Genomic DNA, 16,479 nt, shown 5'->3' with positions numbered 1-16,479 from the left:
AAATATCGTGTTATTGGAGTCGCTTCAACTCGTGGATATGAAAAACGACCTCCGGCAACAGTGTTAAAATATCCCAATTCAACTTGGCAACACTGCGTCTCTTCCTTTTCTGCCCCGGGCAAAACTTAGTGCAAACACAATTCAAGACATATATGCGATCTGCACATACTCTTCTCGTGGGCCGGATGAAGATGATTGGCGGGCCGCATTTGGTTTTTTAACAATGCAGCAAACATCTTTAATATCTTAAAAATAATTTGATGTCTTTAAAGTGTTGATAGATTTTTTTTTTAAAAGTTGCTTACATTTGGCCAAAATCTGGAGAAGATTATGTTGTAGTGGCTGTGACTAAGCGTTAGATCTCTATTTTTTCCTTTTCTTTTTGAGTAAAGAAAATGCTATACTTTATTATTATTGTATTATTATTAGGCAAATTTTAGGCAAAGAATATTATTTTAAAAAGTAACATTATTAACCAGTATATCCTCCACCTGAACCAGTTTGGAATGGTAATAATTGTCACGACCGGGGTACAGGAATACACAGAGAGATGCACATGCAGGTATGTCGTTTATTAGGGGTAATCCAAAGGGTAAACAGTCCAGGCAGGGGTCTAAACCAGAGTATCAATCCAACAACTAAACAGACAAAAACACAAGGCAAGAGCAAGACTACGAACACGTCGTGATAACTAAACAAGGACTCTGTGACACCTACTAAAACAGACAGAGTATAAATACACAGGGAGATGACAAACAAGACAAGACCAGGAGGGAGGTGGACAGGTGGAGGCTCAGGGGGAGGGACAGAGGGCCAGGTAAAAAAAATGGGGAAACCAGAGACAAGAGGAACATGTAAAGCAGGGAACAGAGACCAGAAGTGTAACACAAAACAGGGAGACCAGGAGGGAGGTGGACCGGCGGAGGATCAGCGGGAAGGGACGGAGGGCCAGGCTCACAGAGGGGAACAGGGACAGGAAGTGAACAAACAACCAAAAAAAAAACAACAACAACACAACAGGCGATCAGGGTGGTTCAGGGCGTTCAAGGACCCAGGACAGTGATGACAGGGCAGGATTCCCAGGCGGAGCAGAAGACCACCACGTCCGTGTGGTCGGGACGGAAGCCCACCAGGGTGTCGCCGAAGACCACCACAGTGGGATCGGACTGGCAGGAGAGCAAGTATGGTTCGACTGAGATGTGACGAGGCTCTGGAAGTTCCGCAGAGGCGAGGAAAGACTCTGGTAGATCAGCCGAGACGTGGGGAGGCTCAGGTAGTTCCACAGAGACGTGGAGAGACTCTGGTAGTCCACCCGAGACGAGGAGAGGCTCCAGTAGTTCAGCAGAGACATGGAGAGGCTCTGGTAATCCCATGGTGTTTAGACTGGATTCCAGAAGATTAATGCTGACTTGACTCTGCTCCTGAAGATCATTGGTGGCCTGACTCTGCTCATTAAGATCATTGGTGACATGCATTTGTTCATGGAGATCATTGGTTAATTGCATTTGTTCACGAAGATCATTGGTGACTTGCATTTGTTCACGAAGATCATTGGTGACTTGCATTTGTTCACGAAGATCAATGGTGACTTGCCTTTGTTCACGAAGATCAATGGTGACTTGCCTTTGTTCACGAAGATCAATGGTGACTTGCCTTTGTTCACAAAGATCAATGGTGACTTGCCTTTGCCCATGAAGAACACCGGTGACTTGACTCTGTCCTCGAAGATCACCGGTGACTTGACTCTGTCCTCGAAGATCACCGGTGACTTAACTCTGTCCTTGAAGATCACCGGTGACTTGACTCTGTCCTTGAAGATCACCGGTGACTTGACTCTGTCCTTGAAGATCACCGGTGACTTGACTCTGTCCTTGAAGATCACCAGTGACTTGACTCTGTCCTTGAAGATCACCAGTGACTTGACTCTGTCCTTGAAGATCACCAGTGACTAGCCCTGACTCTGGAAGGTCAACGGTGACTATTCCTGACTCTGGAAGGTCAACGGTGACTAGCCCTGACTCTGGAAGGTCAGCGGTGACTAGCCCTGACTCTGGAAGGTCAGCGGTGACTAGCCCTAACTCTGGAAGGTCAGCGGTGACTAGCTCTGACTCTGGAAGGTCATCGGTGACTAGCCCTGACTCTGGAAGGTCCTCGGTGACTAACCCTGACTCTGGAGGGACCACGAGCATCTGACTCGACTCTGGAGGGTCAACCGTAACCTGACTCAACTCTGGAAGGTCAACTGGAACCTGACTCGACTCTGGAGGGTCAACTGGAACCTGACTTAACTCTGGAGGGTCAACTGGAACCTGACTCGACTCTGGAGGATCCACGGGAATCTGACTCAACTCTGGAAGGTCAGCTGTGGCTGTCATCATGTGCAGGGGCGCTGGACAAGCAGCCTTCTTGTGCCATTACTCTGGACCGGCAGCCATCTTGGGCCTTGACTCTGGACCGGTGGCCAGCTTGGGCATTGGCGCTGGGCCGGCAGTCATCTTGGGCAGTGGCGCTGTGCCGGTGGCCATCCTGGGCAGTGGCGCTGGGCTAGCGACCATCTTATGCTGTGGTGCTGGGCTAGCGACCATCTTATGCTGTGGTGCTGGGCTGGCGTCCATCTTGTGTCGTGAAGCTGATCTGGCGGCCATCTTGTGCTGTGGCGCTGGGCTGGCGGCATCTTGTATTGTGGCGCTAGGCTGGTGACCACCTTGTGCTGAGGTGCTGGGCTGGCGGCCATCTTGTACTGTGGCGCTGGCTCAGCAGACGTGACGTGAACACTCCTGGGAATCTCTAGGATCTTTTTCAGCATGGAGAAATAACCCAAGAATGTCTCAGCGACCATCTTGGGCAGTGGCGCTGGGCTGGCGGCCATCTTGCATCGTGGCGCAGGGCTGGCGACCACTTTGTGCTGTGGCACTGGGCTAGCGTCCATCTTGCCTTGTGGCGCTGGGCTGGCAGCCATCTTGGGCAGTGTCGCTGGACTGGCGGCCATTCTGTGCAGTGGCTCTGGGCTGGCGGCCATCTTGTGTTGTGGCGTTGGGCTGGCTTCCATCTTGCCTCGTGGCGCTGGGCTGGCGGCCATCATGGGCAGTAGCGCTGGCTCGGCGGACGTGCGCTTCCTCTCCCTTCTCCGTCCGCCATGGTGAGACGGTGGCTCTGATCCATCCCACACGAGCCCCGGGTCGAAGGGGGGCCATGGTGGAGAGCGATGCTGAGCCTCCTCTCGACCACTCCCTCCTCGGCGACCTCTCCTGGTCACGCGAAACACGACCAGGCGGGTTCCCTCAAACTGCTTGCTTCTCTCCCGCTCAGTGGCTGGGGAAGAAACATCAGTGAAAGTGACGTGACATTCAGCCAAGTATGGTGACCCATACTCAGAATTTGTGCTCTACATTTAACCCATCCGAAGTGCACACACACAGAGCAGTGAACACACACACACACACACACACACACACACTGTGAGCACACACCCGGAGCAGTGGACAGCCATTTATGCTGCGGCGCCCGGGGAGAAGTTGGGGGTTCGATGCCTTGCTCAAGGGCACCTAAGTCGTGGTATTGAAGGTGGAGAGAGAACTGTACATCAACCGACATACCGCTGGATAACTTCTGTCACAACCGGGATACAGGAATACACAGAGAGATCCACATGCAGGTACACTAAGTAGACATCGAAAACGCCTCTTTTACCCGCGGCGGTGGCGGTATAAAGTGCATTTGCAGCTTTTGACCGCTGAGTGGCGCTTTAACCACAAGTTATCAAACAAGCGCATCAAAGCACATTTTCGCAAATAGACGTCAGTTTTGCCTCGCTGATGTGTTACATTTGACTGCTCCAGTCACGGAAAATGAAAGAAAAACACTATAATTTAAATATTTAATATATTTAATATTCAAACATGAAAGTTTGGTATTTATGAAGTTATGTGCATTTCTTAGAATGAATTCAAGCAGGAAATATGTCAAGCCTGTGCCTGAGTCTGTGCTTATATTTTCTAAGCTATATGGTATTAAACCATATTTTAGATTGGACACATTTAAAAGGTGTGCAGTATTATTTATATTATATTAATTATGCGTTATATTATTCAAAAGAAATTGTGGTTTACTTTGCATCCGAGCATTAAAAGTGGTAGCCTATTTTAGGGGGGTAGGCTACATGGATTAATATGCAAAATGTCAATATTTTAATATATTATGCCTATATTTTAATTTATATTTTAAATATAAATATATTTTTTCCTTTAATAAAACAACATGCGTTTTTGTTATTCATTACCTGTCCTTTATTTTGACATAACTTATTGGGAAAAAGACATTTGTCTGTAAACTGATTAAGAAATTGTTGCATGTTTAAATGTGAAGCACTGTATAATTTCGTTCCCATTATTTAGGCCTAATTTGCCTAAAACAATAAATGAATAAAATTAAACCAGCACGATTAAATCTTTGAACTCTAAACAATTAATAAAACGTCCTCTCGATTTAACTCAAGTTCTCTCATTATAATCAACAACATTCACACGATGTAAAAAAAAAAGCATTAATAATTGACAACTAAAGTAATTTTAAAGGGAACCTTCTTTACTTGTTTTTAAAGTAGGGTAATATCATATGGCCTAAAAAAAATCAGTTTTTTATGATTTAAAGCGATTTTTAAATCAATATTCAAATGGAGAAGAAATTTTACAAAACAAGTTTTAATATAGTTCTTTATCATTCATTTAGCAGTCAAATTTATAACTGCAACAAGATGATTAAAAAAAAAAACAGTACTGTTATTACCTTAATGCTGGAAAGATGCTATTTTTTTTTAATACTAGCCCATCATGCATTTAACCATCCACTCAGCTTTAAGAGCTGTTCAGATTAAAACTGCAGCTCCGCAGTGAGTCAGTGTCATGGATGGAGGACCTGTTAATATTTTTTCTAGTTTATATTTCCATCTCGTTATGCCACTGGTTTAGATTTTTTTTTTTTTTTTTTTTTCCCTTATAGAACTTATTTGTAAATACAGCAGTCACTGTCTGTGTCTACACCGGACGCGAAAGTTGTCATCTGTGCCCCACGGCGATGACATCACGCTATAGTGTCAAATCATCTGAACACAGTGTCAGAACATTTCATCATAAACAGAACGAGCATCAGTTCACTGATGGGGATCGTGTCCAGTGTATCCATCACTGGGTTCTGCTGTCTTTTGTTGGATCGTTCCACTTGTGTCCGGTGTAGACCTGGCGTGCGTTTTTTATTGTTTTATTTTACAGCCCTGCTTGTTTTAATGTTTTTATTAAATATCTGTATTGACTGCATGGTCATATTATCGAATTATTTACTGCCATGCGACCTACAAAAGTAAAGCTTGGCGAGTTGATGAACGAGCATTGCTGCAGGTTGATTTTTTGCGAATGTGCTGTGCTTGTGTTCGCACGATCGTCTTCATTTCGTCGGGTGAAACATCTCTCACTCGCAGCAGAGTCTGTACAACTTCCCCTCCGCGCTCACTGATACCAGAAACACGCTTCACCTTCACTCCGTGAATAAAGGATTTCAGTATGTTTGAAATGTTATGTTCATAACAAAGCATATAAAATAATAATAATAAAAAAAATAACAGGAGAGTTTCAAAGTGGCTTAAGCTATTTTGTGTAAACTTTTTTCCCTATAGCATATCACATGCCAAACTAATAACATTGTAAGCATTACATCTTTAATTGCTGCTTTCTGCTGTGAAAATTTTGTTTGTGATGAAAATAACAGTATATTTTTGTCAGTTCTTTTATCTAAACAGATCGATTAACTTCAAGATTTCTAAATCAGATAGCATGCTGATAATGTAGCACTGTAAGATTACATTTGTTTGAACGCATTATTGCGAAAGCGATTGAGTGTGAATCTGTTTAAATCATGCTTTAACCCGAAAATAATCAGTAAAAAAAAACAGACAAACTCTTAACATCCCGCTGTACTCTTGCAGTCAACCTTCTGATCAAGCTAAATATGTTGGCTGTTGGCATGAATTTTACTCGTGATAAGAAGCTCATATTCAAGTGTTTGTGCAAAAATTATTAATGTGCATTAATGACAGGGAGGCGCCGTCTCATCACTTTAATTTTTCATGATAATGAATGTATAATTTTTTAATTAACATAATATCGTGGTGTCTCACATAGGTACATTAAAAATATATCTACAGAAAGCTTTAAATATTTTTAAATTAAAACGAATAGTGTAATGTGTGAATGTTGCATTTCTCTCGTCGGAGAGAGCCAGCACTGTGAATATAACCAAAACAACAGTCCTATATAAACCGGTTTAGCAAGTGAAAGCCTCATAAGACACTGTCCATATGAAAGAGCAATTCACACCTTTATCTCGACCCCCACAAGCCATGCATAACCCAAAACCCAACCCCCTCCAGCTGAACAGAATTCGGTCTGTGTTTTGGCTCTGAAGAACGGTGTGTTACTGGGCTGAAACATGCCTGCACTCAGCAGCACTACTCTTTGTATTCATAATTTTCTCGCAGCCCATATTATTATTTTCACAAGACCATAATGATAATAACAAATCATCAATTAATAATTAATCATTATTTTACGAAAATCATTGTTATTTGTGATCGTGGATGTTTGCGGAAGGCTTTAAGACCAAGCGGAATCCTCTGTTCCCGCCTCACAGCGAGTCCCGCGCGCTCAGTGATGCAAGCTTCACTGTCTGCGGTTTGACTTTACTGAATCAGATTGAGGCCAATACAACTTATTGATCATGAGCCCAGGGCCAGCGCAAGCTCAAATGCCGCTCTGGGCAGAGCACGATCGTGCCGCCCCCCTCACATTCACAGTTAGGGATCCTTAAGATGCATGTAAACATTTTTTTTTTAATCTATGAAATTACACTAAAATAAAAACGTGCAAGCATGTTTTCAGAGTTTTTAATTTTTTCATTCTGCAAAAAGGTGAAAAGGGTACACAATGCAACAGCTAAGTATAAATTCTGTTGTATAGGCTAATAGATAGTGTACAGAATAAAACTAAACATATGCACACATTTTTTTTAAGCTCACAAAACTGGAGTTTTCAATTGTTTTCTTGACTGATACACACATTCACACACCTTCATTTCAGAAACATGCGTGTCGGGCTTTCACAGCGGCAAACGCTTTGATTGCGTCCTCGAGTTTAACTTGTTCTTTGGAGATCATTTTTATCAGTTTAAGCTTTGAGAAACTGCGTTCTCCATAGCTCACAGTGACAGGGAGAGTGAGAAGCACTCTTCAATGCTACAAAACATTTGGAAAATTGTTTTCCATCACTTTTTCACAGATGAATTTAAGCGCATCCAGTGGTTTAGATCCAGCAACCAGGCGTCTGCCCAAAGCAGTCAGCACTTCAAACAATTCATGCCCATCAACATCTCGCGAGTCTCCATGAGTCAGGGCCTTTTCCAGTCCTAAGCAATCCTGAAGAACTAGGCTATTCTATTCTCCTTTTCTTTGAGAGATGCGATGTCATATAAAAATCCAAATACGCGCCCATGGTCTCTAAGCAGCGAAAAGCGCTCTTCCACGGAGGCGATTACTCATGACCAGATAAATTTATTCGGTTTGACATTTTTGAATATACATTAAAGTATTTTGCATGCATATAGACCTAATAATAGGGCGCTGCCGTGCGGGAATTTTTATTCGAAATGTAAAGTTTTTTTTATTTATTTATAGTTTTTATTTTATTTATACCTAATGTGAAAAAAACTAATAAATTAATAAATTATTAAGCCTCATATTTATTTACTGTTTAATAAAAATTGCATGCATATGATCCTTTGTGTTAAGGTCTTCTTTTAATTTTTGTTTAGTAGACTGTAGCCTAAGACTATCCTACATTTTAAAAATTAAATTGCAAAAATTTTTTTTTTTAATGTTACAATGTTATATCATAATGTTATTGCTGTTTTACTTCCTTCTTTTATCTCATTTTACAATTACATTCATTTCGCAATCCGTCCCTTTGCGCCACCTGGTGGTAGTTTCGCGAATGATTTTAACACGCGACTGAATTACAGTTACCACCGCGGCACCAGCCCCAGACCAGTTTTGGGGCATTAAAAATTTGAAAGCATCTCCTTAATGTGGACCAATCACCGTCACGGGTTACTCTATAAAGAATTTTGTATTTGTATTGCTTCTGCTTATATAAGCTTAGCAATTTCATGAAATAGACATTTTTACAAAAAACATCTTTCTTTGGCACACTCCTCTTTAAATTATTTTACAGTTTGTTTTATAACTACTCAATTAGCAAATGTTTCTATTTATTTCCTATAATAATAAATGGCATGACAAAAGCAAAGCACCTCTGATGCTGAATTTTATTTACGCAGATCCAAAGTTTACCGAAAATCTTCAGGAATTTCATTCAGAAAATGCACATCTGATATGTGGAATGAGACAAAAACCCACAGAAACAATTAAATGCAACTGCTTGATATTTATTGAGTTCTACTTGCACATTAGTAAAGAAATTAGGGAGAATTAGTTAAAGGAGCACTTGACCAAAAAATGAAAAATTGATTACAAACTTGCAGCCTTTCACTTCACAAGACATTAATTGATGGACTGGAGTCGTGTGGACTATTGTGATGTCTTCATGATCAGCTGTTTGAGCTTTCATTCTGATGGCACCCATTCACTGCAGAGGATCTCCATCAATAAGCAAATGATGTAAAGTTATATTTCTTCAGATCTGTTCTGATGAAGAACTAATCTTTATCTTGGATCGACTGAGGGTAAGCGATGTTTTAAAATTGTCATTTTTTGGTCAACTATTCCTTTACTTGCAAGACAATAAGACATTCACAATTTTACATGAAACTTAAATGCTGGTGTGTATTTCTTCACACACACATAAGGCTTTTTAATATGACAGGGGTTGTCATTCCAGTTACTCGAGGCTATAGAAGGAAGGGAAAAAAATCTATTATTGTTACAGTATAAGTATTCTGATAAAATGTAATGCTTGTTAAGGTAATACAGCCAATTCTATTCCTTTACCATTTCATAAACATTAGGTGAAGTTAAAATACAGTTCTACATTCGGCTGGTTATTGGAATTGAGGCTACTAAGGATTTCCAAGATAAAACAAAGATATAAATAGTGATGATATTTCATAAACATTTAAAACACTCACGTTGATAGTTCATCATAAGACAGTGCTCGTTTCTATTGCTATTGTCAGGTTGTGAAGGAGCCCATATCTCTTGGTCCAGTTTTGATCCATCACTCCAGAGCCATGTTCCCTCCTGTGAACAGAACACCATAAAGGACACTCCGTTTCCATCACACACCTACATGGCATTATTTGATATTTGTAAATATAAAAAAACATGTTCACACCAACCATTTGGATCACAAGTTCATGATGTTAACGCATTAAAAACATGTTTGTGTTTCTCTATAGAAACCAGTAGACCTACCATGCCAAACATATCAGCTGTATCCTAATCTTACTTTTTATTCTATGACATAACTCAAAAACAACTACAATATACAAAAGATAAAGAATGGCTATTGACAAGTACGCTAAACAAATGTAAAACAAACATACTGAAACAGCGTCATAGCCTCCTATCCAGGACTCAGTTGTCTCTTGAGTTTGATATTTAATCATGATCTGTACGAAGATGTACTCCTCATAACTGTGTACAGAGGCCAGGTTCCCATCGTAGCCCAAACACTGTTTCTAAAGAGAGTAGGACATAAAAACTATTGTTAACTAACTGAAAATTTCAAGACTTAGAAATGAAGGAATCCCTATGATAAGATGGCATCTCATACCTCTGCATCAATCCAGGAACGCGGAAAGTTAAAAAAGCGGAAGCATCTACCTTTATATGCAGACCATCCACTTTCACAGGTTTCTGTAAGAAAGATAGGGGAGTATTATTGCTGCCTTAAACCTTTAGTATTTTCATTAAACTGAGATCAGATTGATATTGTATGTATACGCACCTTGTCTGACCAGGGTACAGGACCCTGTTTAAGATGTGTAAAAAGCACAAAGAAATAAACAGAACAAAGATACAAATTAAACAATGTTTAAGTTTGTAATTGTCCAGTTACAGAGACCATATAATCAAATGTAAAATAGCATTGCATAGTCTTAAATGTATAAATGAAAAAGAGTTGAATTCTTTTTAAAATGACAAAGTAATTTAGTGAGGGGCAGTGAGAGATTTTCTCTCATTAGATTTCTTGGATTAAAATAAGGACATCGACAGCAGCTGCTAAATTAGGTGCAGTCACTTTAAGAGACAATCCATCTGATTTCTTTCTCAACTTTTTACATTCACTTAAGAGGTAACCGACCGCCAAGACAGGTACAACATAATATTTTATGCATTTTTCCGTTCAAGAGCAAGAAGAAGCAAAACTCAATTTGGCGTTGAAGGGCTTAGACGTGGCTCTCTGTGTGCACAGAACACAGCGCACTGATGCTGAATTAAGCTTTTCATCTCTTTTTGTGTTTGTATGTTTATGTTTTTGTTCACTCAGGTGCAGATGGAGAACTCAGTTCAGTGTTTGAGCTCTGTCCACAGCCGTGGGTCCCTATAATCATCACCACCTTTCACCAGTGACGACCCTGCTTTTGTCACTACAACTAGACAGAACAAATGTAACACACTAAAATATCTCACCATTGCTTCTGCAATTAAGAGGTGCTGCCTCTGAAATAATAAAAGAAAAAGAATATATATATATATTAAACATTTTAATAATCAGATTACAATTTTATGTCTAAGTCCAAACTAACAGTCTGTGGGATTTGAGGTAAACTGCATAAATTAAAAACTGGGCCACATACACTTCACAACAATAGAGCAGAACAAATGTAACACACTAAGGCCTAGTCCACACGGACACGGGTATTTTTATAACCAGAGTTTTTCCTCCTGCGTTTAAAAAAAAATCCCGTCCACATGAAAACGCAAAAACATGCTATCAAGCGCTGTCAAGAGCATGCCACACCAGCAGGCGGCGATATAACCCAAATCGTAAAGTCACCTTGGCCAATCAGAAGCAGTCAGCAGCGCACAATCTGGCGTCAAACACAGCGGATAACAGCGCACACTCTGACGTCGCAAGGCAAAAACCCCGGTTATACTGTCCACACGACAACACTGCAACCGGCGTTTCTGAAAATGCTCACCCTGGCCGTAGTTTTCAAAAATGTTCGGTTTCGGTGCCCTGAAACTGCGTTTTCAGGTGGACGAAAGGCCGAACCGCGTAAAAAAAGTCACGGTTATAAAAATACCCGTGTCCGTGTGGACAGGGCCTAAAATATCTCACCATCGCTTATGCCAGTAAGAAGTGCTGTCTCTGAAATAATAAAAGAAAAAGAATATATATATATATATATATATATATATATATATATATTAAACATTTTAATAATCAGATTACAATTTTATGTCTAAATCCAAACTAAGTCTGTGGGATTTGAGGTAAACTGCATAAATTAAAAACTGGGCCACATACACTTCACAACAATTTCCTGAAGCACCCAGAGCAAAAGAGCAGAACAAATGTAACACACTAAAAGACAGCATCAATATCTTACCATTGCTTGTGCCATTAAGAGGTGTTGCCTCTGAAATAATCAAAGAAAAATTATATGTGTGTGTGTGTTTTAAAAATTGTAATAATCAGATTACAATTTGATGTCTAAATCCAAACTAACAGTCTGTGGGATTTGAGGTAAACCACTTGAATAGAAAACTGGGCCACATACACTTCACAACAACAGGAGGGAGGAACAAAACATTCTTCTTCGATACAGACGCCGAGGGAAACGAGGTGGTCGGCTGGTGAAAATAAGGACTTTTCTGACTTTGTTCCCGAATGCTGATCCTCGCGGGATGTTTGGTGATTGTGACGCGGGATTTCGTCGCTATGCACCTCGGCGCACCGTTGATCCTATGTACAGGTGGTTGGTACCTGTGACCGACGTGGATCTGGATAAAAAGCCTATGATCACAACTTATTTGCCATCCAGGTTTAAAAAAGGTGTGGTTGTATCGTTCCATCGGTCTTTGGGCCTTAAATCTCCGCTAACAACACATTGGACTTCCCTTTTTAAAAAAGGTGTGGACGCTACTCTCCATCGGTCCTTGGTCTTCAAATCTCTGTCGCTAAAAGACTCTACTCCTGTGAGCATAGCTTTGGTGAATGCTAGATCACTAGGCAACAAGTCCTTTATTCTGAATGACTTTTTTACTTACAAGGACCTGGACATGTGTGTGACTGAGACCTGGGTCGGCGTTGGTGAGTCGAGTGTATTTTCTGAAGTTTTACCGTTGAATTGCACCTTTTTTAACTCTCCACGCCTTAACGGACGTGGAGGTGGAGTAGCAACCATTTTTAAAGAACATTTAAATTGTAGGCGTCTGCCTGCTTTCTCCTACTCCAGCTTTGAACTTAATGTTTTTGAATTTGATCTGAGCCATCCTGTATTGTGCACTGTAGTTTATCGCCCACCTACGTATAACAAAGAGTTTATTGATGATTTCTCTGATTATTTAGCCGGTATCATGATCAAATATGACCGGGTTTTAATTGTGGGGGATTTTAACATCCATGTATGTTGTCCTGAAAAGCCTCTGGTCAAAGCTTTCTTAAATCTTGTGGAGTCTTTTAATTTAACTCAGTTTGTTGTTAGTCCCACTCATATAGGTGGACATACATTAGATTTGGTTTTGACATATGGCTTGCCTATTAATAACATTGACGTCTGTGAAGCCACTTTCTCTGATCATTTGCCTGTCCTATTTAAGATATGTACTTCGCGTGTGCCTAAAGTGACTGTTTCAAAACGTCGTTGCCGGATGATAAATCCCTCAACTTCTCACTTATTTTCTGAGGCTTTTAATTTAATTGAGTTGGACTATTGGATGCCATCATGTGGGCTAACTACTGAAGAATTAACTTCATCGTTCTTTTCCACTTGCAATAGCATTTTAGACACTGTTGCCCCTTTCAGGACGACTCGAGATAAATGTAGAGTTCAACCGTGGCTGAACACCACAACTAGAGCTTATAAGGCTGGACTGCAGAAGGGCTGAACGCCGTATGGAAGAAGGATAAGTTGCAGATCTCACTTGATATCCTACGTTATAATTTGTCTAAATATCAAAAGTGTGTGAGACTAGAGAAATCAAAGTACTTATCAAATATAATTAGTAGTAACTCCCTTAAGCCAGCTGTACTGTTTAGTATCATTAATGCGGTTTTGAACACTCCCCAAGCTGCTTGTTTAAAACATTCTGCTGAACTGTGTGAACAATTTTTAAAAAAATGTATTGACAAGATTGATGCTATTAGATCGAATATATCATCGTCTCTGATTTTCCAACCTATTAATTTTGAGCGCTCTGCTGTCTTAAATCAGTTCGAGCCGGTGTCCCTTGTCTCATTGAGGGAGACTTTTGCCAAAATGAAATTTACTGCATGTCACACTGACATTGTTCCCCCACGACTCTTAAAGGATGCATTTGATGCCATTAGCTCTTCAGTTCTTGCTATTATTAATAGTAGCCTGGCTACGGGAGTTGTACCCAAATCTTTTAAACATGCAGTGGTGGAACCGGTTATTAAGAAAAGTAATCTGGATCCATCAGTCTTTGCTAATTTTAGACCTATCTCTAGACTTTCGTTCTTGTCTAAATTACTCGAAAAGGTTGTATTTGAACAGTTGAATGTATTTTTATGTTTAAATGGTATCCACGAATTGTTTCAGTCTGGTTTTAAGTCTTTGCATAGTACAGAGACTGCATTGTTGAGGGTTTCAAATGATTTGTTACTTACCACTGACTCAGGGAATTGTGCGATTTTATTACTATTGGACCTTTCTGCTGCATTTGACACCTTAGACCATAGGGCTTTCATTTCACGTTTAGAAGAATGTGTTGGTGTTGAAGGTATTGCGTTGACATGGTTTAAGTCATATTTGTCCGAAAGAACTTTTGCTGTTCGCCTCGGAGAATTTGTCTCCTCTACGGCTTCTCTCACGTCTGGGGTCCCCCAGGGCTCCATTTTGGGGCCTATGTTGTTCGCCTTGTATTTACTGCCACTGGGTCATATCTTTAAGAAATTCGGAATTTCGTTTCATGTCTATGCAGATGATACCCAAATTTATCAGCCTTTTAAAAGAAAAGACACTTGCACCTTAGCACCTCTGTTAGTTGTCCCTCGGGTGAAACTAAAAAGCAGAGGTGAAAGAGCATTTGCTGTAGCAGGACCAAAGCTCTGGAATAGTTTGCCCCTGCACATCAGACAGGCTCAAACCCTGGCTATTTTTAAATCGAATCTCAAAACTCACTATTACAGTTTGGCATTTGATGCTATGTGAGAGTATTATTTTTTTTTTGTTTTTTTTTTAGTTCCTTTTATTTTGAGTCATGTTGGTTGATTGCATTATTGATAAAGGATATGTGTGTACAGCACTTTGTTAAACACTTTTTGTTTTTAAAAAGTGGTATATAAATAAACTTTGACTTGACTTTGACAATTACCTGAAGCATCCAGAGCAAAGAGCAGAAAGAAAGACAGACAAAGAGGCCAGACTGCCATTGTTCCTGAAATCAACCAGTACTACTGCACACCTGAAAAAACATGAAGACAGAACAGTTTTTATTCATTATTAATCTGTTCTCAATGTCCACATTCCAATATTGCCAGCCACACTTTTATGAAACAGTAAAGTGTAAAGTTTTGAGCAGCTGAAAAACCTCACCCTCTATGAAGTTAGTCACGTCCAAGTACTCTGTAGCTCTCTGCAGAACAACAAATGCTTGACTCTTCAAAACCAGATCATGACTCCCCTCTTTTTATTTGGTTCATACACAGAGGAGACTGTTGTCTGATTGGTTCCTGTCTCCAAAACCCACAACAAATCCTTATCTTAAACCTAATCCCACACAGGAAAACCAGGAGAGTTATGATAAGAAATGAGATTTCAACACCACACATTACATAACCTAAAATCAATACAAACATTACTTGACTTGGTTATTTTATAACATTGTGTTAATAATGACTCTCTAGTGTTGTGGATGTTGACAAATTTGACATTTCATTTGGTCACTGTCACTATGTTTATAGGCATTATTCACAGCTATAGCAAGAATGGAAAGGGGTTTTGTCTGTAATTCTACATTGAGATGAAGAGAGAGATGAAGAACATACATCACGTGGGGAGTACATATTCACGTTGTGCTGTGGGGCTCCTTGAGCTCATCAAAACTATCCATTAGTTCCTCAAATGTTCATTTCCGTTACCTAATAGATTGGTGAGTTTTATTCTGTCGAAGGAAAAAAACTGAAATTCAGGATTCTATTTATATTCTATATCTTGGAATTTTCTTATGCCTCTGTAATAACTGGACAACATACATACATACTGATAGAAAATAGTGATTGAGAAAAACATTTTCACTTTGCTGTCCACAATGAATGCCAAGACAGTGCAAAACTATATACACACATACGTAAAGAATAATTGACGATGGGCCGTTGAATTATTATAAAAATAACTATATATGAAAAAATATAAATTTAGACTATGTGTATCTATATACACGAGTATAGAGTAGGAATATAGAATGTGAAAAATAGAAATATAGACTATGTATATTTGTACATGCAAATGTACAGTATTAACAATAAAAAACAAATAGTGCAGTAATGTGCAAATTGAGTTCAACTACGTGATAACAATAGCAGCAGTAATAGTAACAGATTTGAGATGAGGCTACATGAGTAATCTTTAATGTAATCAATAATATTTACTTAATATCCTAATGATTTTTGTCATAAAAGAAAAATCTAAAATTTTGACCCATACAATGTTTTTTTTTTTTTCTTCAGCTATAGCTAAAAAAATATACCCTTAAGAATTAAGACTGGTTTCGTGCTCCAGGGTCACAAATTATAGATCTGCTATTTAAGTTGCTGCTTTTTCATCTGAGATTACATTTTAAAACGTATCTAATCCAAGAGCTTTCAAACTACAACCACCAAACTTGGGATGGAATTATTTTTTCTAACTGGTCGAACTTACAATTTTCGTTAAACAGATGATCATAACTATGTAAAGTCCCACAGACTTTCATTAAGGGAGTTGACACTTTTGTACAGTAAGACGTATAGTGTGTTTAGAAAAGCTTAATGATCATCCTAGGACAACATGCTAAGTCATGCTAGCTAACATGTTAATCATGCTAAAAACCATAGATGCGTAGAGTTAGATGCCCAAGATGGCGGACATGACTAAGTGTCTGGAGCAGTCGAATGTGGCATCTACCTATACATATCTATGGTAACAACATGTTAGAAATGTGTTAAATCATGCTATAAACATGCTAATGACATGCTAACAACACATTAATTATGCTAGGAACATGATTAACAATATGTTGATCAT

General features: G+C 39.7%; 1 protein-coding gene across 5 annotated transcripts in view; it reads right to left on the bottom strand.

Annotated features, from left to right (window-relative positions):
• Positions 1 to 8,469: 8,469 nt before the first annotated feature.
• Positions 8,470 to 16,479, bottom strand: part of LOC132139496 (galactose-specific lectin nattectin-like) — a 137,796-nt gene continuing 129,786 nt past the window's right edge. Inside the window, exons 1-10 of one of the 5 annotated variants that reach the window (XM_059547899.1) lie at positions 14,791 to 14,875; positions 14,570 to 14,659; positions 11,620 to 11,649; positions 11,349 to 11,378; positions 10,697 to 10,726; positions 10,011 to 10,034; positions 9,837 to 9,919; positions 9,607 to 9,741; positions 9,190 to 9,301; positions 8,470 to 8,952 (exon numbers count right to left, since the gene is read on the bottom strand). In XM_059547899.1, the coding sequence (XP_059403882.1) occupies positions 8,855 to 8,952; positions 9,190 to 9,301; positions 9,607 to 9,741; positions 9,837 to 9,919; positions 10,011 to 10,034; positions 10,697 to 10,726; positions 11,349 to 11,378; positions 11,620 to 11,649; positions 14,570 to 14,627 (600 nt within the window). In that variant the 5' untranslated portion in view covers positions 14,628 to 14,659; positions 14,791 to 14,875 and the 3' untranslated portion in view covers positions 8,470 to 8,854. Of the gene's footprint in view, positions 8,953 to 9,189; positions 9,302 to 9,606; positions 9,742 to 9,836; positions 9,920 to 10,010; positions 10,035 to 10,696; positions 10,727 to 11,348; positions 11,379 to 11,619; positions 11,650 to 14,569; positions 14,660 to 14,790; positions 14,876 to 16,479 lie in introns of those variants that run through there. The other 4 variants (XM_059547907.1, XM_059547890.1, XM_059547922.1 and 1 more) reach the window with 4 other exon arrangements.

The sequence above is a fragment of the Carassius carassius genome, chromosome 1, assembly GCF_963082965.1.
Source record: "Carassius carassius chromosome 1, fCarCar2.1, whole genome shotgun sequence".
Classification (NCBI taxonomy): domain Eukaryota; kingdom Metazoa; phylum Chordata; class Actinopteri; order Cypriniformes; family Cyprinidae; genus Carassius; species Carassius carassius.
Note: the sequence above shows the minus strand (reverse complement) of the source record. Positions and strands in the feature narration are given on the sequence as shown.